This window comes from Cucumis melo, chromosome 7, assembly GCF_025177605.1.
Source record: "Cucumis melo cultivar AY chromosome 7, USDA_Cmelo_AY_1.0, whole genome shotgun sequence".
Classification (NCBI taxonomy): Eukaryota; Viridiplantae; Streptophyta; class Magnoliopsida; order Cucurbitales; family Cucurbitaceae; genus Cucumis; species Cucumis melo.
This window is the reverse complement of record NC_066863.1, coordinates 26,709,100-26,730,691: the sequence shown is the minus strand read 5'-3', so window position 1 is coordinate 26,730,691 and position 21,592 is coordinate 26,709,100. Positions and strand designations below refer to the sequence as shown.

The window sequence follows — 21,592 nt, the reverse complement described above, 5'->3', positions numbered from 1 at the left end:
ATATTGGTCTTATCTAACCATCCGTATTCTTATCTCGCAATAGTATTGAACCCTCTGTATGATATGACAGAGTCCTTTCTGAAGATCATTTGATAAGAACGATAGACGTATTAGCATGTTTAGATGTTTAGACGTTTAAAAGATAGCAAAAAATGGGAGTGATTTCCTTCTTTTCCAGTTCTGATATTCTATAAGAGAATTTGGGACTGGTTGATGTGAGATGATGAAGTGATTTTGGGTGTGTTTGAGCATTAACTATCATCACTGGATCCTTCTAAATAGGATTACTTCTGTGACTACTATTTCGAAGAATGTCCTAGATTAATTTGTTTTATAGGAATAAGTTGTTGAACTTCCCATTGTCCTGCTCTCTCTGATCCTTAGGACTTGGGGCTAGTCTTTTTATTGTACTTTATCTATATGTAATGTCTATTCATTTTCTTAATGAAGAAGCAAAAAAACTTCTCACGCTGGTGCTGATTTAGAACCCTTAGTCCAATGATAGTGAGCAGGAAATAAGCAAAAACAGATCAGCAAAGCCCACGAAAGCAATATAGCAAGCTAATAAATTAAGACATGAATGCATTGCCTTTTGAGGCAGTGGAGTTTAGATATCAATGTTTCAAGTTACAATGTTTTGCTTTGTCATGATTAAATGTCTAGTTCAATGAAGGAGGAGATCGATCAAAGAAGTCAAATAGATCAGCTGTGATATCATCAAAGCAATCATCTGGGGTTGCATAGTAAAGGTTTTCATTCTTAACTTCTAAACTACTTTCTGCTTTGATCTCTTGTTCTGTAGGCATTGAATTGCTCATGAACTGCAGGGAATTGTTTGTTTCCAAAGTCTCACCTGGCTCAAACACGTCTTGCACATTGCATGGAATGTGGTTTGGTACCAGTTCGTGGCAGTCAGGAAACATTCCGATCTCTTGCGAGGATTGAGCGAATTGGGAGATGCAGCAATGAGAAAAAGGGTCAAAGGGTGCTACCATGTGTATGGTTGAAGTCCCAAATATTTCATTTTCATTTTCCATAGTAAGCATACTTGACTGTACTGATAGCGTCGCCATTTTGTGCATCTCTGAGTTTTCTAATTGGAAAGCATTCTTGAAATGATCTTTCCAGGTTGATGATCGTTCATCCGGCTGAGACGAGCTGGAGCTAGGAACCTGCAAATACATCAGCCATACTACCAAAAAATCACCTAAAACGATAATCCAATCTTCACGGACGAAGGTTGGACATCTACAAGAAGTTGTAAGTTGGTAACTATTAGCTTAAGAAACTATGTTCCATTTAACTTAAATAGAAAACTATTTTACCTCCAAGACAGGCATTTCGTGGAGTCTTTGAGATTCCAAACTCCTCTGTTTATTTTTCTGAGATTTCTGTTGTGGGGTTTGCAAAATCCTTTCCAATCTCTTCCTTCTTGTGCTCCAAAAATTCTTCACATCATTATCTGTCCTTCCCTCCAAATACGTTGCGATTTTCGCCCATTTGTTCCCGAATTGTGCCTGTAATTCGATCACCACCCTCTCTTCATCTGCCGTAAACTTGCATCCTCTGCACAAATATGCATATTCTTTACATCACTACTTATAATAGAGAGAACCAAAACCTTAAAATTAGTACAGGAACAGGAAACCGATGGAACAACTGAGAGTACGTTTGGACAATTTTTCGAAGTGTTTATAAACACCTTATTTGCTCTTGGGAAGTCAATCCAAACATAATCTGAAATTCAAATCTCATTACTTACGTCTTCAAGTTGGGTTGAAGTCGATTAACCCAACGTAGCCGGCAGGATTTTCCAGTCCGGGGAAGAAGACCTTTGGATCGAAGGGAGCTCCAGTCTCTTGGACCAAACTTATTGACATAGTTGATCAGAATCTCATCTTCTTCAGCCGTCCATGGCCCTTTCTTCATGACAATTCCTTTTTGTCTTTCCATTTTCAAACACAATCCTTTCTTCTCTACAACTCTCTTCTTCAAAGTGTCGGACAGTGTCAAATTGGAAACTTTCTTTTCTTTTCTTTTTTTTACTTTTTGCTTCTGCTTTTCTGTGGTTGACTCCATGGAAGTCTTACAAGGTTAGACGTTAGATTCTGCATGAGGTTTTGATGAGTGGATGAGATGTTATTGTGTTTCGTTTCTGTGCCGTTGGGTAAAATTGGATTATGTCTCTTCCCACTTTACATTAGTAGCGGTTTTGACGGTTAGTGGTAGAGATGCATTTCCCCGCTCGCTTGATTTTTGGGTTTGAAATTTGCGTAATTACTCTTGTACCCTTCTCGTCGGTTGAATATTACATTCTTCATGTTTGTATTTACATTTTCAAAAACATAAAAGCTCCATTTTTTTCTTCATATAATTAGAAGTTTCTTTGAATATTTAAAGCTCGTTTAAGTTTAATCATCAAATTATTTACTATCATTACGTCTAATTTCAAAGAGAGAAGAAATAGGATTTTAGTTCTCAAGTTTTGAAAAATGGGTGTATTTGGTCTTTGGTTTTTCAAAATGTATTTTTTTTATGAAAACGTGTTTATTGATCTTCTAAGTTTCCAAAAACCTGAAATTTTTAAACAAAAGTTAAGATCTCTCAAATAATTTATCATTATATTTTAAATAACCACACTGCATTTTACTGATTTTTAAAATAATATATTATCTTTTAAATTGTTTATTAAAAAATACGTTAGGATTTAAATATCATATAATTATTTAAAAAATAAATAAGAAATTTGACCGTTTAAATCTATTTTTAAAAATTTAGAGTATTTGGCAACTTGAGTAATTTGGAAAAGTTGGATTAGGTGGATAAGAAAAAATCAGCTTTTGTTTAGTTCACCAATAATTAAAAAGGTTTACTATCTTGTTACTCGTATCAATCTATATTCTCACTAAAACGCTCACATTATCATTATTTGTGTCAACTTTTCCAATAACTTCCTATAATTATTACAAACTCAATTCTTTGTTTTTATCATCAACCAAACGTCCTCTTAAAGACTTAAAATATGTCTTTTATAAATTTGGAGACCACTACAAATGTATTTTAAAACACATGGATCTTACACATATATTTTTTCATGAGCTTGCAAATTTCTTCTTTTTTAAGAAAAAAATTAAGAGTGAATGATAGATAAATCCTTGTGATATTTGAAGCAAAAACAAACTAAGAAAGCACAAACTAGTGGTGAATTAAGAGGATAATCTATCTAGATTTAGAGCAATGGCATCCACATTACCAACATGTGGACCGAAGGTAAATTCACGAACAAATTTAAGAGGTTGAAGATTCAATTTTCACCTATATTTGTTGTATAAAAAAGAATTATTATTACATTTTGAGTATGGACTATTTACGTTGGTTTAAAAAGTCAAATTCATTTTATTTTATCAATCATTTTCCTAATACATAAAGACTAAACGAAAACTAAAACTCTACTCTACCATTATTATTATTATTTAATTATTTGGAGACTTGTTTGATAACACTTTTTTTTTATAGTACAACGAAAGTAGGTAAATCTAAACTAAAGGTCTATTGCACGAACTGTTTAACTTATTAACTCTGTTTTTTTTCTTCTTTAATTTGGGTTGTTTTCTAATAACTTTGTTATTTTCATTTTCGATATTTTGATCAAAATAGAGACTAGCTTGATAAAAAGCACAATTCTCCTATGATTAACATCAAAGACATAAAGTTTAATTTTCTAATTAATTAGTTCAAATCTTAAGTTTACTTGATTTCTAAGTTTGTTTTAGTGCAAATTGAAGTGAGATAATCTAACTTACAAACCTCTTAGTCCTTTCTTGTTGTTTTTTGTTATTTAATTTCAAACAACGATAAAACATGTTCAACCTTTACACGAGAGAAAAAATATATATAAGGATATTAATTCATTGCCCAAAGAATCAAATTCAAAGGTGACTCCTATAGTGGATATATTGTTCAATAGATTACATTTTCGCAAAATACATTGCAATAGCCAATAGACTAGCGTTGTCTTCATGCTAAGGAAAAGTAACAATGGACGAAGCGATGAATTCAATTTCTATAATTTAACAAGATTTAGTGGTCATTTGACCCACTAGATTGAGTTAACATGTCTCAAGTTAGTATATTTATAGAACTCATGGGTGGGCGTATATTTATATATGGGAGATTCAAACTTGATTAAATACTAATGAAAGAGGACAAAATTTTTTAGTTCACTATTGTAGAGGAGTTTCAACCTTAATCAATGAGGCTTTGAATTTTGTTCGAGTTCATCGTTAATCAAATTCGTTGATAATCAAACCATACATTTGGTGGTGGCAGTTTGTGCAGTTTTTCTTAAAGCAAATTCCCAGATTCGAATATCTCCATTCTCCACTATATGGAACGTTTTGGCCTTGATTCAAAGGATCGGCTTCGAGCTTCCGCCTTGCTGCTTATATTGCTTTTTCAGGTACTCGGTGGAAGAACCCATCACCGTATTTCTCTGTTCAATGCCATTTTCAATTTTCTCAGTTTGGTGTTTGAAACAGCTTAGAATTTTGAAAGAGAATTTGAGAAGCACCCAATTCTTTACTTAGCGTAATTTTGAACCCCGATTCTTAAATTTTCGTTTCTAGCTGGAATTGATTGGGGAGTTTTCCCATCTCCAATGTTCTTTTAAGTTCTCACCCTCTTCCTTGAATTCATGCTTACGGAGTTTCGCCTGCTTATTTTCTTGATTGAAATGTTACGTTCCACTATCTTGCTGAAGCTTTCATCGATTATTGAGTTATAGGTGACTGAACGTGTAGCTGGAGCGTCGAGCTTGTACCCTTTGGTCGTAAGCACATGGCCCTTTTTGGAGGCTGTTGAAAGGGCATGGAGTGCGGCTAATAATGGGTATTCAGCAGTTGATTCTGTTGTAGAAGGATGTTCTGCCTGTGAAGAACTGAGATGTGATGGTACAGGTTGGCACTTTTATTTTATAAAGAAATTGACGTGGATCTAATGTAGATATTTGTGCTCAAAATGAAGTTTATTTGCTCATTGATTTTTGTGGCTTAGCTATGATTTCTTGTTCTCTCTTCTTTGAATAGATCTGTTGAGCAATTCACTGGGTGTTTTCTTTACACGGAAAATATATTGGATTTGCCAAAAGTTTTGGATAGAGATGCAATAAGGGTTTTGAAGTTGAGGTTGCTTTCTGCAGTTGATGGTAATGTCCCCTTCTGCAGGAATGTTTAGGAGGACAAAAGTATGGACGCTCTATGTATTTTAGATCACCATTTCACCTCAAATTTGTTTTCATAAAAACAACTCTATTGTATTGGTTGGTTCACTTTATTTTCTCTAGTGGACCTGTTAGTACGATTCAAGCCCATATGAAGGTTTCACCATTTTTTAGAGAAAAAAGAACAAATGGATCTTGTTGGGTTCCTAAGAAATTCTTGGATTTCTTTCGAAGGCGAATGATTTTTCATCTACTTCACATGTTTTGAGAATGATTATCATAACATTGAGAAATACCCAAAAAGAAATTTAGGGAATCAATATGATTCAATCTCTGTTCGTTTCATTTCAAGAAAGGAAGATCCCAAAGAATCAATCCTTCTTTTAGTTGTTGCAATGCTTCAAAATTTTCTTCATAGAAGCACATTTTTCTATTCAGGGTTGGATGCTTTAATGTACATCAATTAATATGTGCATATGAAGTCCCTTGTTTAATGTAGTTTGCTATGTACAGTTGGTCCAGGTGGGAGCCCGGATGAAAATGGAGAAACAACAATTGATGCCATGGTTATGGATGGGGTAAACCTTCTCTCTTGTTTTCTATAATATTCATCTTCTTTTACTCTGTCTTCGTGCATCAGATTAAGGATTTACTTTATATTTTAATAAGGATATGCCTAGGTGACGATGGAAGTTGGAGCTGTAGCTGCCATGAGGTATATTAAGGATGGTATAAAAGCTGCAAGGTTAGTGATGAGACATACTGGACACACTTTACTCGTTGGAGAGAAGGCCTCTGCTTTCTCCATTTCAATGGGTCTACCTGGACCCACAGATCTTAGCTCGCCGGAGTCGATAGAAAAGTGGAATAAATGGAAAGAAAACAATTGCCAACCTAATTTTTGGAAAAATGTGGTGCCTGCCAATAGCTGTGGCCCTTACCACTCTAATGGCCTTCTGCTAGCTGCTGAAACAACATGTCTGGGAGATGGTCCAAGGAGAGCCGTTGAATTAAGGTCAAATCATTTTGGTCTTCACAGTCACGATACCATTTCGATGGCAGTAATTGATAAGGTAAGTTGATAAGTGAAAATTAATTCTCTTTTGTCATTAAGGTCATCTTAAGGATTTGTTTCTTGGAATAGTTTGGGCACATTGCTGTTGGAACATCCACCAATGGGGCCACCTTCAAGATCCCAGGCAGGTAAGTTCTATTAACTGTCGACACTAAAGCTTGGCTCTTATTCTATGCAAAATTAAAATCTGTCTATGTATATTCACAAAATGGAATTTCTATTTTTGATTTATTTAATCTTTTTCCACCTAATATCTCTCTTACATGATTTTCAAAGGTACTTTGTGAATTTCATTCTTCACTTTTTTGTGCATATGTGTGTGTTTGCTCTTATAATAAAATTTTCCAACTTTCGGGTTTAGTGCTTGAAAACTTCTCGGCTGAGCTTACCCAACCAGATCGATTCACTTAGTCTTGAAGTTGAGTAATTTTCCTCTCAGATTACTATATTTTAGGCTAAATGTTAGCTTCTTTTTTCGTCACTAAAAAGCTCGAGTAACTAGATACCATTGAAACTTTTGGAATCACCTCTCTCAGAATTTTCTTTGCTGCAGGGTGGGTGATGGTCCTATAGCAGGATCTTCAGCATATGTGGATAGTGATATCGGTGCGTGTGGAGCAACTGGGGATGGCGACATCATGATGCGTTTCCTGCCATGGTAAAAACTGAGAATTTTCCATCTAATAAAATATTTGAAAAAAAGGCTGAATTCTGAAGCTAAGTAATGCTTATATAACCATTTCTATCTGTTATTTATGCAACTCTGCTTTCATTGAAACTCAATGCGTAAGCTTTGAGATGTTTTACTTTTATACTATGAACAAACTGATTCATTTCTATTTGCTTGTTCAATAATTCTTCAATATCATCCCCACTCATTTTCCCCCTATTTAACTGAATTTCTCATCTGTCGAACTGTCCCCATTTTGATTGAGTCTCCAAAATATTTCTGCTTGATTACAGCTACCAAGTTGTCGAGAGTATGCGATTGGGGATGATGCCGAAGGATGCTGCTAAAGATGCCATATCAAGGATTGCAAGGAAATTCCCTGACTTTGTTGGAGCTATATTTGCTGTTAACAAAAATGGTACTCATGCCGGTGCTTGCCATGGATGGACATTCCAATACTCAGTTCGAAGCCCAGAAATGCATAGCGCCAAGGTTTTCACTGTACTTCCTTGATGCCGCAATTTTTCTTCTCTTTTGGTATTATGGTGCTTGGAGTGAGTCTCATGAATGAAACACATAACTCTTAAAGGTATGGTTTTGGCTCTAAGCATTAGAGTTGGAAGTTGATACAAAGACTTTACTTTGCTGTGGTGACTGCTGATATTAGTGTATGTGAAAGCATAATGGAAAGTTGAGGAGAACTGTAGAATAAAAGGTAGTTATTAATTTCCAAAACACTCAAGAGAAAGGCAAGGCCATCGTTGACTCTTGGGAGTTTAGCCAAAAAAACTTGATTTCTTTCAATTTTATGGATTTGATAGAACTCCAAATTCAAACACGTGCTCCCATTTTTATCATTCGTTTAAGTTTTTGGTTTTTGACATAAAAAAGTTGTAAATTGGTTTTTTCTGTGTGGTGGGGTGATTCAAAGAAATAATTGTTTACCATATGCCAACTATTCCCACAAAAAAAATATAGCAAAAACTTGGATTTACCATATGCCAACTATTCCCACAAAAAAAATATAGCAAAAACTTGGATTATTTAATTTAAAAAATAATTTTTTTTTTAAGAAAATTTAAAATGTTTGACATCTATAATTTAAATAATTTTTTATAAAAAAAAAAAAGTTTAAACAAAAATAAATCTTTTGAAAAATATTTTTCACTCAATGAACCTTGAGTTTTAGTTTAGATTATATGTATATTTGTGTTCCTAGATTATTTCGTAAATCTTACCGATCTCATTGGCTGACTATAAGACGCCGACATGTCAAATTTCTAAAAAAATATGTTTGAAGATGCATTTTTTATGTTTATAAGATCTAGGATATAAGTAAATTTAACATAAAAATACTAAACACAATTCACTAAATCCACAAAAAATCATAAAATGTCAAACTGGTATGAAATACTCAGTTATCAATAGAATACAATAGGAAAGAGAGACAAATTGATTAGAGAAGAGGAAGATAATTGAAGGAAAAATATGTAGAGAAATGAAGAACTCCTTCGTTTTAAGATTTGATATTTTACTTATTTTTGTTTTTTTTTAGTATATATGCTTCGTAGTCGGCCAACAAATCGACAATATTACAAATCTTATGAAAAGCTTACACAACTCCCTAAAGAAAGGCGAATAGAAAAAAGAGCAGTGTTGATAGCATGACATCTACTATAGAAGACCGAGTATGTGCAATAAGTAATAAAGAGGGTAAAGGTAAAGAAACTTTTGAAACTCAACTACTCCAACAAAAATCTTTCATTTTATTGAACTACTTCAACTAAAATCTTGCATTTTATTGAGCTCCATTATTATACACCATCCACAAATCTTTCACTCCATTCTCATAATTTATTAAACACTGGTACACTTCTTCTTTCTTTTCTTTTTAAATGACTGTTGAAAGAATAGCAGAAGAGAGAATTGCTGTGCTAACACAAGTATCTCATAATTGATATGTAATTGGTTTAAGATTGGACATTTAAATCTTTACATTGCTTTAATAGTATTCATACCTCATATTTTTATACTAAAAAAAGATTGTAATACGGGAAGGAAGGAAGGAAGGCGAAAAAATTGCAAATCGGAGAAGGAAGGAAAAAATTTTGCAGAATGGGAGATGGAGAAGAGAGGAAAATAGGTCATTATTGATATTTCTTCATAAAAATATTGTGTAAAAATTCAATGATTTCAGTAATATCAGAATTTACACCAGTTCTAGTCATACATCTGTGGAAACTCACTGATGTTGAATTCATCAATCTCAACCTATTCAACACTTCTGTTCATTCCTCGTAGAAATAAAATTAGCAATTGGATTTTCTGTTTAACTGAATTAATTTATGTCTCTGTCCTTGTGATGGGACATAGCAATTAACGATATGAATTGGCCACTATGTATATATATATATATATATATATATATATATATATATATAAATGACCTGGGCAAGTCAATTTCATTGGTTAAATTTTAACGTATTGAACGGGAGATTTGTCATTTAGTCAATATGTTTGAACGGGTGATTCCATTAGCGACGACTTCCAAAGTCTTCTCTCCAAATTCTTCTCTTCAAATTCTTCAATGATCCGTAAACTCAAATTCATGGTCATCAGTAAGCTTCAAACTTTCCACTCTTGCTCTCCAAATTTCTGTAGTTCTTTCAAATGTCTACCCCTTTAGAGTAATCTCTCAATACCCCTTTTCCCTTTTCTTGAATTTTGATTTCCTTTGATTTTCAGAATTTTTTGGAGATTTGATGAAACCCCATTTTTTGTTTTTGGTTAAATTGAGGTATATTAGTATGTTTTGTAATGAGTTTTATGCATTGGTGTTTAACTTATTTTAGGTATTATCATTCACTCCCACCTGTGAGTAAACTGTATGGAGTGAGCTGTTTGATGACCACTGCTGCTTATTATCTTCAGCTTTATCATCTTGAAAGCATAGCTCTGGACTACAGTCTAGTAATTAAAAAGTTTCAGGTAATATAACTTCATGTGGCGCCTATCTTTGTGTAAAAGAAGGATTTATAGTTGCCATATTTTCGTTTTCTGCAATTTGTTTTGCTATAACTTTTTCATTCTTGAACAGCTTTGGAGGCTCATTACCAACTTCTTCTTCCTCGGCCCATTTTCGTTTCCGTTTGCTTTTCGTCTCATAATCATGTAAGAAGTGTTCATCTTCATTTTTTGAGCTAGAAGCCTTGAAGTAGTGATAGAATCATTATGATATCCTAATAATTATGCATTTTGAACATCACAGAGCAAAATATGGTGTATCATTGGAGAGAGGACCCTTTGATAAAAGAACTGCGGATTATGTGTGGATGTTGTTATTTGGAGCTCTTTCACTTCTGGTGAGTCTGATTTGGATATTGTGCAAATTTTCTTCATGATATTTGACTGATCTGGATATTGTTGGTTGTATCATGGATTGTTGCTGTTTTTCTGATATTTGGAATTTCAAGGGCTGCTTAAATCTCATAAACCAAAACAATGAGAAAATTAGCTTTGATTTTGATTGTTAAACTAAAAAATTCTAATATTTGGCTCTTTGATAAGCCTTTAAATTATGCTTATTTGCTATTACTAATTGGTTATAAACTTATAATTTCTTTTACTCTTTAGGTGATGGCTGTCGTTCCTTACTTTTGGACTCCATTCATGGGAAGGTCCTTGGTTTTCATGATTGTCTACATCTGGGGCCGTGAGTTCCCGAATGCACGTATCAATATCTATGGTGTTGTTTCGTTGAAGGTTAGCAACACATTTCTTGTTTGACATACCAATCATTTCAATACGCGAGTTCCAAAATGCACCTATCAACTTAGGATTTGATTACCTCGTTTAATTCCTGTTTGAAGCTAACTTAAGTCGGAACATACTTCATTGATGAGCTTATCTTTGACAAAACCATTATTTTTCATGAAACTATCAAAAGTTTATTACATGTATATTTGAGTCGGTTTCTTGCCTCTTTAAGAGCTTGTTTGGCATAAGTTTGTTAACTTATGCAGTTGATGAATGATTCCGAATCTAGAATTTCCTTATTTTTCTAATTGGGATATTAGTATTCCACAGGGATTCTATCTTCCTTGGGCAATGCTGGCCCTAGATCTAATCTTTGGCCACCGCTTGATGCCAGACATTTTGGGAATGGTCGCCGGGCATCTTTATTACTTTTTGACTGTTCTACATCCTCTTGCTGGTGGGAAATTCATCCTCAAGACCCCTTTCTGGATGTATCCTTCATAACTTCATTCATACATTCATACATTCATTCATATGCATACATATATGTATATATATACAAACATACATGTTTTTATATTTCTCATTCTTCCTTGTTACCTTGGTCTAATAGCTGAAACATTTGGATCTAGCAGTGGTTTAGCATTGTATCAAAGACGAAGAGCATGTGATCTTGACTTTAAATCCCTAAAATGATATTTTTTCTGTTTTTCAAGTTCAACAATTTGTAGGGTGTGAGGACGAAGCTTCGAATTTTGGATGGAAGTGATTTCCATTTCATATTGTCCGTCTACATGTTGAGCTTAATATCATAACCTATCACGGAGGAGGGTTAAAAAACGTATAGAAATATCAGACATGCTCGAGTCCAAAACCTAAACGGCCCCATTTGATACATTTTTAGTTTTCTATTTCTGAAATTTATGTTTCGTCCTTATGTTCAATTATAGTTTTTGCTTTTTTTTTTTATAGAAAGTCTTGAATTTCTAGTTAAATCCTTAAAACAAAAACTCTTTTGTTTAGTTTGCAAAACTTGACATGGTTTTTGAAAACACTAGTAGAAAATGGATAAAGTTTTTCTCAACAACAGAAAAAGAATTTCACTTGAGTTTTCTTGACTTTTGATAGTTATGTCCTTGTCATCTTTTGTGTCGCAAGCATATGAAAATGAAATGAAGCTTATATATTTCTAAGTTTGGGAATGGAAACTAAAAACTAGAAAGGAACGAATTGTTATCAAAAGCTTCCTTTTGGTTTGAGCTGGATTAATTCTTGTGTATAAACCTTAATAGCCTTACAGTCACAAGCTAGTAGCATACTGGGGTGAAGGAATTCAATTTAACTCTCCAGTACAACGTGACCCTTCTGCTGGTACTGCTTTTCGTGGAAGAAGCTACCGCCTCAATGCTACTCGAACGAGCACTCGGGAAGGAACACAAACACAAAGACGCTCTTCTCCCTCTCCACCACCAGCACCACCACAGCAACGCAATAATCAGGATGAAGGAGTTGCTTTTCGTGGCAGAAGTTATCGTCTCAGTAGCTAAGTCTTTATAGTTTGTGTTACTTGTATGATCATATTATTAATAACTGCTAGCCTTCCAATGCTAATTGTCAAGTGAACCACAAGATGGTTCCATCAAAATTTCTGTAAGAAACTTCCAAATATGAAAAGACAGAGATTGTTTTAAATGACAAGAATGATAAAAATATTTACGACAGCAAAATTTTACTATTTATCTACGATACATATTGGTGGACCTAAATAGATAGTTAGCTATATATGAAGATATCTCATTTATAAAAGAGAGAACTGAAAACGAAATTGCTACGGAACAAGATTTCTGAAAACATTTTTAAGATTTTGAAGCTGCTTTTAGAAATCAACTTTTTTCTCGTTCAATATATCCCCTTTTGCTGCTAGCGAAGATCTCCAACATCTATTCTTTGATTGTGGCTACGCGATTGCTTGTTAGAAGAAATTGCTATCCTCATTTCCCCTTCTTTGGGTCTTCGGTGTTTCTTTCAAAGATAATGTTGTTCAAATTTTATTTGGACCATCTTTCAAGCCCAGGACATATCAATTATGGACCAATCCTGTCAAAGCTCTTCACGCTGTTCGAAAGAAATGAAAGGTGTTACTATGGTTGGATCACTTTAAAGTGCAAGAATCAATGCCTCATCTTGGTGTTCTCTTTCTAAGCTTTTTGTAAACTTTTTTATCCAAGATACTTGTTTAAATTGGGGAGCATTTACTTTTTCTGCTTAATCTTCGATTTCATGATGGTTATCTTAGGACTTTTAGCAGGCTTTATTTCTTCTTTGAGTATTCCGTATTCCTTGTATTTTGAGCATTAATCTCTTTTCATTATATTAACAAAGTTATGTTTTCTTTAAAAGAAATTAATCAGAAACTGAAAGAACAAAATTGTTATCCAATGAACTGAAGTGATTAGTAAGTCAAGAAGTCAACTCTTAAGATGGATGAAGGAAAGAAAAGGTCAAATAACAATGGTCAAGATGGCTATCTAATACAGTACGTTTAAAATATCAATGTTGGATGGATAAGAGTTGTGATTTGTGAAAAAAGCATGTGCCACATTCCTCTTCTGTTATGCAGAAGTGATTTAGCTTGAGGGCCCTTAGTTGTAAAAGTTGAAGAAAGCACATGGCTTTCTGACCAAAGTGGCAAATTTAATAACCATTTGTGTATAGAAAGAATCAGATCACTATAGAAAAAAAAAAGTAGAGTGAGGGAATACTTTTTTGTGAGTATCTGATCATTTCTCATCTTTTATTTGACCAAAAGGGAAATTATTTAGTATATTACTGTTGCAAATAGGGAAGAATGAAAATGAAACAATACCAACTGAAGAGATCTGTTATCCATTTGTAGCTATTCTTTTTTGGATTAGTAGTCTAGAAAACTTAGTATATTTGAACTGCTAAATATTACCCTTTTTAATCTGAAGCTACTCAAACTTAGAATGCATATATGTTCATCCATCTGCTCTTTCTGTTTAGAAGTTGTGTCTAGTTCTTTTGTTTCTTTCTTGAAAGGTAACTGTGATCGGTAACACATTTAGAACTAGTAGTTAACTATTGTAACCACATTTTTAAAGAATTGCAAATATAGCAAAATCTGTTTGTGATAAGACTCTGAGAGCTGAATATGAATCTAAACTTTGTTGTATCTGTAGATTGATAGATATGTATTTGTTGATATGATATTAAATTTGTCTTCTCTTAAACCCGTTAGGGTAAATTGGTGATTTAAAATGATATTAGAGCAAATAATCTAAGGAGGCCAGAGGTCCTGTATTCAAACCTATAATGATTTTCTATTCTAATCAATATTGATTCTCACTTGTTGGGTCTTTTTCATATCTCAAGCCACAAGTGAGGAAGAATTTTAGTTTATATGATGATAAATTTACCTTCATCCATCATTTTAAGTTTTGGGTCAATCGGTGGTTTAAGAATTTGCAACTGCCTCTTAGATGCTCTTAAAATAATAATAGCTGTCAGAAGGGTAGAATGTCAAATTTAGGACTTAGTTTATAAGTTGTTCTGAAATACAGCCTTTTGCTTTTTTTAAAAAGAAAAAATTGCTTTTAAGGATAGGTTTTCTGTTGATTGTGCATGAGCAAAGCTATTGTGTACTTGGGGAAACTTTTCACAAATCAATGATCTTGGAAGAAAGAATAACTTAAACTATTATCAAAAACATGTTTCTTGTAAAACTATATCAGAAGAGAGAATTTTCCATACACTAATTATCTGACATATGTTTTTATTGAATCTTTGTTCTAAAATGCAGAAACCTATTTTGCAAAACACTACCTGGCTTCAATCATGAATCTTTTAACAAAAATTTCTTAAAAAATACCAAACTTGTACAGCTTCTTTAGCCCTTTAAATGCCAAAACTTTAGCTTCTTTGCTCGAATGGTATTCCATATATGTACAGTAGAATCAATACCCTCTTAATCATGTTGGATTGGACATGGAGAAGTTAGTTCTCAAGAATTATAATGATACCCATTTGTTTTGGAGCTTCCTCCTATGAGGTGTATCATGCTCGAGATCCATATTACGTTCCGATTTCGTTGAGCTTCCGTAGTACTTGCTTCATACTTGGTCTAAGAGCAGGAGAAGGAGAGCAACAAGCCATAGCGAGCTGAAAGAATTTGAGAATCTTTTCTTCAGTAACATGATTGCCATCAATGTTGCTATATAGAAGTATTTCTGGATGGAACAAATCTGCAATTCTATGTCCAAGAACAGCATTTCTCATAAAGTTAGGCAAGTAAAAATCCTCATCAGGAACAGTTGGTTTTTCGTTGATCGGTTCCTTCCCTGAAAGTAACTCGAGTAATATCACGCCATAGCTATAGATATCAGTCTCCTCAGTTGCATCTTTCATCTTGATCAGCTCAGGAGCTTTGTAGCCATTGGCTGCTGAAGCTTCAACTACCTCTTGGGCAGACGAGGAATTCAACAGTAAATGTAGACCGAAATCTGAAACATACGGTTCATAATTCCTGTCCAAAAGAACATTTTTTGATTGAAGATTCCCATGGATTGTTGGCTTTTGCAAGCCAGTATGAAGATGATCCAACCCTTTTGCAATACCAACTGAGATCTTGTTTATAACTCCCCATCGGTGCGAGTCACCGTTCCCATCTGCCAAATCGAATTGAATTAAGTACATTAGTTTAACAAACATATTATAGAAAACAAGCTTGTATTTCTGTTCATTGGTTCACAAGAAAGATCATTATCTAGGAAAATAACAAGGAAACAAGTAGGAAAAGAATCCACTATCTTAGGGACAACGACCTCTAGATATCTTAACAATGGCATATTATCCACTTCAGACATACACTCTTGTGGCTTTCTTTTTGGTTTCATTCCAAAAGCTTCATAGTCATATCACAGGAGATAGTTGTTCCTAAGACATCGTTTACGTAGAAACAGAGAAACAACTGAAAGAGCATGCATTTTGTTTACCTCTAATGAACTGAGCTAGATTTCCTCTTCTATAAAATGGATGAATGAGAAGCTTTTCAGCTCTTGGACCTGAATAGAATCCCAAAAGAGGCACCAAATTTGGGTGTCTTATAGAACCCAAAAACTCAATTTCACTGACAAAATCTTCAAGCCCAGCAGTACAAACTGGCCTCAGAAACCTCAGTAACCTTACTGCATTGCTTCCTTGCAAATAAGCCTTATACAAAGTTCCATGATTGGCTTTCCCAATCACTTCACCAGGAGCTTCCAAGATATCCACAATAGTAAGATCTTGTCCACCTTGAAACCTCACCAATTCTTCTCTTTCTTCTTCCCCTTTCTCCCTTTCTTGTTTCCTCTCTATATCATTGTATTCATCATTATCCTTCCCTTTCCCTCTTCTGTTCAAGAAAACGAGAAGAAGAACCACTAAAACTGCAACTAAAATCACTCCAATGGCTAGATTAACCATCTGGGTCATCTTCTTCTGATGAAAAGTCTCCTTCTTTGAACAGAAAAAAGAGGTACAATCAAGAGAGAAGAAGAACCTTAAAAACCAGAAGAGAACAGTTTCATGGTTTTCTGAGAAGTTGAAGTCTGGTTCATTTCTTGTTTTTTGAGTTGTTTGGAGAGAGAAGAAGAACTATTGCTTTAGAATGAGCATTGGATCAAGAGAAGAATAAGGTTATTATTATTGTTGTTATTGCATTATGGGTCAGTTCAGAAGGCAGAGAGAGAGAGAGAGAGAGAAAGAGGGGAAATTTTGCAGAAAAGACAGATGTGAGCCATGTGATGGCCATGGCTGATTGACGGCTATGTTTGTGCAGAGACTCTTTGAATTTAATTCCCATTTCAACATAGTGAGAATGTCTCTTTGCTCAATTATGTCTAAGGGCAATGATGAGTTTTTCTTAGATTCAAAACAAACATACTCATTATTACATTGTATACTATATAGTTTTTCCCCCCTAATTCCTATATTCATCTTAGGCCATCAAATGAAAGGTGAGCTTTAACATACCCCATTAAAAATCGATCCGAAGTGACAGAAAAAATTTCTTACTAGGATTACAGATCTAAACTTCAAATCTCTCTCCTATGTTGAACTAAAAAAAGAAAAAATTAATCAAATTATTTTTTAGTTTAATTACAAGTTTTATTTCTAAGTTTTGAAATGTGTATTCATTTAATAATAACAGAAGTTCTTAAACTAGTTTTGTATTTAATAGGTTTAGAATGAATTCAAATAGTCAAATCTTTTATATATAAATAATTTGAATTTATTTTAAATTTTAAGTCTTGTGCATAATAGTCTTACATATTTAAAAAATTTTAAAATTTTAAAACTAATTTAATAATTTTTAAAATTCACAAAAATTAACATAAACATGAAAATGTAAGGATAAAATTTGTAATTTAACTTATTCTTTTTCTTCGTGAGGTATAGATGATTTTACGATTCTTAACGAGTTTAGGCTATAAACTTTAATCATGTGGTTAAAATATATGTTAATGATTTAATAAAAAAACGAAAGCTTCCTGCAAAATCCAAAGTTAAAATATTTATTAAATAATTTTTAAGTTTAAGAATTAATTCGATGCAAACATCAAAATTTAGAAACATAAATGTTTTTAAGTCTGCATTTATAATTTAATCTTCATTTATTATTGCTATGTTTTGTTTTTAATTTTGTAAATCGAAAAGATGAGGCTTTTATGGATGATATGCACTTTAATTTGGTTTAGACATGTCAAGCCACAAGTGTACTTGCATGCTTAGATGACAGCTAAAGAGATAAAAGAACATTTCTCCTTTTTTCTTTTTTCTTCTTTTCTTTTTATTCTTTTCTTTTCTTTTCTTTTCTTTTCTTTTTTAATATTTAATATAATTCAAATAATAATATAAAAAAGGATTGATTTTCTCCTTTATTACCAATGCTGTGTGTTACTTTTAAAAATTTTCATTCAATATTCAAATCTAAAAGAGTTTTTTTTTTCCTTAAAAAATAAATTTTGTGTTAAAGTAATTGAACAATATTGGTTTTTCTTTTTTCTTTTTCATTTTTTAATTTGTAAAGTTCCTTGTTCTTTTAAAAAACTACATATTTTACTTTTCAGAAATCGAAAGAGATCTAACTATAACAGTGAAATTTGAAGTTTTCTTCAATTATATATACAATTAGGATTATTTTAAGAAGAGATATTTTCAAAAATAACAAAATAGTGAAATTATTTTTTAAAAAAATAGTAAAATTCATCGAATTCTCTATAGCCCATTTTACTATATTTCGTAAATAGTTTCATTTCTCGTACTATTCATGAAAATTCTCCTATAGAAAATTTATTTTAAATAACAAAATTTCTCTAAAATATAGTAAAATGTCATATTTTATCGATGATAAATATTTCGTATCTATCTTGATATACAGTCGATTCACCATAGTATACAGATAATTTGTAGATATATTTTTATATTTGAATACCGTTATTATATACAATTTTGAAAGAATGAGAGAATATTTTGAAGGGATATATATAGTGCAAAGATACCCTTAATAATCTATCCAAGAAAAAGAAAACATAAAGTTCAGTTTCATATGAAAAATAAATTTTTTAAATTGATATCTATTCCCAAATCCAAAAATTCTAAATTTTAATATTATTAATCATGTGATTTCTCTCTCACACACACATGGATCTAATTGTCCTTGTTTTTCTTATCTTTCTTTTTATTTATTTTAATTACAAACGAGAAATTAAATTATTTAAATTTCACTTTCTTTTCATACAAAGATGCTCTTTTCTTATTTATTGTCTTATTATTTAAAAAAAAATACCGATATTTAAAATTTATGGATATATCTAAAGTCTTTTATAAATGCTCGTAAAAGACAATATGTGATATAAATAGAAATATTAATAACTATATTCATAACTTCCTATTTTAATTTGAATCGGTAGTTTAAAAGTTTTAATCGATTTGTTATATAATTTTGTAATTGGTTTGGATGAGAAATTTGTTGACATAATTTAGACAATATAATTATTACTGGGAAGGGTCTGAATTCTTAGAATTTTTGGTTAATGACCCACAAAACCAAACTTTAGTTAATGCATAATTACATTAACACAACAAACAAAGTAATGTGTTTATTGGTCACCATCCCAACAAAACACACACTTTCATTTTCTTACGAAACAATAATTACCCACTAAATACTATTTTACTTTCTTTTTATATTACCTTTTTTTGTTTGTTTAAATTTTCATTTTCAAAATTTATTAACTACACATATCCTTCATTTCATGGTCAAAATGAGAATCATTTACATGTCAAAAATTATATATATATTTTTAAAAAAATTGTTTGAATGTAAAACCTTAATTCTACTTTCATGAATTTGAAGTGCTTTAAGTTGTTTTCACAAATTTATTCTTCAACAAAATAGAGTTAATTAAATTAAGCTTAAGTTAGATTACAACAGTCCAATATTACACCTTCGATATATTTCTAAAATCATTGTCATTTATTAAAACTTACCAATATAATGTCCACAAATTTAGGAGGATTAAGTGGTCTAATGATAAAAAAATAAAAAAATAACAAAGAAATGAAAGACATATTGATGTGATATGAAGACATCTTTGGTGGCAATTCACCCTACTTAGTCAACTTTCAATAGGAACCAACATGAAATTTGATGCATTATTTGTCAATTTTGAAGTCTTGGAAAAATTACTTCTAATCTCATTCATAATTGCAAAGAAAAATTTTAGGGTACCCTACAAATTTGGTGGAAAATCAAACAATGATTGGCCCTCTCTTTTCTTAATTTAAAAAAAAAAAAAAAAAAAAAAAAACTGGCATTCTAAAATAATGGTGTAAGAAGGAAGGGATTAGATTTCAAAGAATGTTATTTTGGATTCCAATGCATATATAGGAATAGGATTTTAATATAAAATGATAGAACATATATATATATATGCATTAATGTACCTTCATTTTCATTACTTAATATCTAATACATATTGCTTTCCAAAAATATATATTTAATACACATTGAAGGGACAATTTAGAAAAAAATGATTTCAGAATACTAATAGTTAAAGCAAGTTTGAAAACTAATTAGTTTTTTGTTTTGAAAATTAAACTTTTAATTCATACTCTCACTTATAAATTTCTTTGTATTATTAGTTAAGTAATTGGTAATTAAAAAATTAAACCGTGAACAATAGTATTAAAAAAATTATTGTAAATGAAAAAGTTAAAGAAAATATTTAAAATTTTCAGATTTTGTCTATTAATATTCATGGATAGAATATAAAATTTTATTATATTTTATAAATAATTTAATTTATTATGTTATATCTAAAAATATGGAAGACTTATTTTAATCTTCATCCACCCAACCAGACTCCTAAAATATTAACTCTATATAATATAAGCTCAAACTCACATGGGAAGATATGACTTTATGTGCACTCAATTTTTTTATTCCAACAATTATTAATTTATTGTGTTATAAATTACCAAATTTAATTGGTTCCAATATTAAAAATAAAAAATTGATCACAACAAGTATAACTGTCAGTTGTTTGAATGAATTTAATTTTTCAAATTAAAAATGAAATTGTTCTCCAAGATTTAAGCAATTATTGGTATAAATCCCACATCATAATTTTTGAATACCTACTTTGTATAAATGATTATAATATCTTTATGTTAAATATTTCTAAGAAAATTGACTCTCTTCAAAATATTTAATTTGCATTGTTGATAGGTTATAGTTATAAATAAAAAGCATTTAAAAAGACAGAATCTATCATTCATATATATTTGCATGAAAATAGAAAATCAATTTACTTGTATATGTTTGTATCATGTATTTATGTCTATAATATTGTCATAATTTTAGTAAACCCCAAAAACAATTTTCACAAAAACAAAATGTGAAGTAGAGAGGTTTGGTTGGTCAGATGTAACTCTCAAAACAATGAAAAAAATCCATTAAAAATGCACCTAAAGCTAAAAATGAAAATGGAATTTAGAAAGAAAGAATAGATTCTTAATGTAATTATCAATCTTTGCCTTAAATTGGAAGGTTAGATGCTATCATTAATGATGAATTACCAAACAAATTGAAAGAAATAATTAAATTTTAATCAAAAGAATAAATATAGAGCTAAAAATCATATCATTCAATGATGGCAACATATGAAGGCCTTTCTCATTATTTCTTAGCATTTGAATATATATATATATATATATATATATATAAGTATAAATATATCGCTTTAAATTTTAGAAAACTAAGTAAGAATATAAAACTTTGTGAAGAGTAATTTGAGGGGTTTTGTTTCTTATAATTACAGCAGTTTCTTTAATAAATAAAAAACTTAAACGTTGTCCCTCTGACCGGTTTATCGTTGATGTTTTCAATTTCGGGACCGACTTATGGGACAAAAAGTACTTTCACTTCAAATTTTGAAAACACATTCACATGTGTATCTCCTTTTATGAAAATTATTATTATTATCTAATAATTCTAAAAAAAATAGTTAATAAACAAAATTTATAATTTATTAAGAGTAAGAAGAAAGAATAATATTAGAACTTACCGAACCTCAAAAACAGAGACTAAAGTGATACTTTTCGGTCAACTAGAAATGTTTTTAAATATAACAAATTATAAAAATACCAAAATCCATTAAATTTTATATATATATATATATGTGAAAATATATATCTTTTTTTTTTGTTATTCATAACAATTACTCCTATTTTTAGCCACACAACAAATCATGGATATTTAAATTTATTTACACTAAAATTTTACTTTCTATCCATGATAGACTACAAC

At 31.4% G+C, this 21,592-nt stretch overlaps 4 protein-coding genes across 10 annotated transcripts; 2 read left to right on the top strand and 2 right to left on the bottom strand.

Moving 5' to 3' along the window:
• The first annotated feature begins 376 nt into the window (after positions 1-376).
• On the top strand, positions 377-8,691 carry LOC103494471 (probable isoaspartyl peptidase/L-asparaginase 3). Of its 6 annotated transcripts, XM_051087290.1 has the most exons (11): positions 377-743; positions 828-1,038; positions 1,129-1,260; positions 4,330-4,459; positions 4,784-4,955; positions 5,732-5,796; positions 5,899-6,291; positions 6,363-6,421; positions 6,847-6,951; positions 7,257-7,455; positions 8,519-8,691. In XM_051087290.1, exons 4-11 carry the CDS (start codon positions 4,388-4,390, stop codon positions 8,603-8,605), a joined length of 1,152 nt encoding a protein of 383 aa, XP_050943247.1. In that variant the 5' UTR covers positions 377-743; positions 828-1,038; positions 1,129-1,260; positions 4,330-4,387; the 3' UTR covers positions 8,606-8,691. The 6 variants fall into 6 exon arrangements, with proteins under 6 accessions (XP_050943247.1, XP_008453886.2, XP_008453887.2 ...); XM_008455665.3 differs by lacking the exons at positions 377-743; positions 828-1,038; positions 1,129-1,260; positions 8,519-8,691 and adding an exon at positions 7,553-7,801 and having other exon boundaries at positions 4,124-4,459; XM_051087291.1 differs by lacking the exons at positions 377-743; positions 828-1,038; positions 1,129-1,260 and having other exon boundaries at positions 4,182-4,459; positions 4,784-4,949.
• Positions 660-1,988, bottom strand: LOC103494472 (transcription factor DUO1-like). The gene is made up of 3 exons (XM_008455667.3): positions 1,763-1,988; positions 1,326-1,566; positions 660-1,172 (listed from the first exon to the last, which is right to left on the bottom strand). The coding sequence occupies exons 1-3, from the start codon at positions 1,951-1,953 to the stop codon at positions 660-662; spliced, it is 945 nt and encodes a 314-aa protein (XP_008453889.2). The 5' UTR covers positions 1,954-1,988.
• A 782-nt stretch (positions 8,692-9,473) lies between the features above and the next one.
• Positions 9,474-12,446, top strand: LOC103494469 (derlin-1.1-like). Of its 2 annotated transcripts, none has more exons than XM_008455661.3 (7): positions 9,474-9,581; positions 9,816-9,951; positions 10,061-10,134; positions 10,232-10,325; positions 10,597-10,725; positions 11,050-11,210; positions 12,020-12,446. In XM_008455661.3, exons 2-7 carry the CDS (start codon positions 9,868-9,870, stop codon positions 12,264-12,266), a joined length of 789 nt encoding a protein of 262 aa, XP_008453883.2. In that variant the 5' UTR covers positions 9,474-9,581; positions 9,816-9,867; the 3' UTR covers positions 12,267-12,446. The 2 variants fall into 2 exon arrangements, with proteins under 2 accessions (XP_008453883.2, XP_008453882.2); XM_008455660.3 differs by having other exon boundaries at positions 9,504-9,650.
• A 1,965-nt stretch (positions 12,447-14,411) lies between these two features.
• LOC103494468 (putative kinase-like protein TMKL1) lies at positions 14,412-16,569 on the bottom strand. The gene is made up of 2 exons (XM_008455659.3): positions 15,732-16,569; positions 14,412-15,404 (listed from the first exon to the last, which is right to left on the bottom strand). Exons 1-2 carry the CDS (start codon positions 16,210-16,212, stop codon positions 14,812-14,814), a joined length of 1,074 nt encoding a protein of 357 aa, XP_008453881.1. The 5' UTR covers positions 16,213-16,569; the 3' UTR covers positions 14,412-14,811.
• Positions 16,570-21,592: the final 5,023 nt, after the last annotated feature.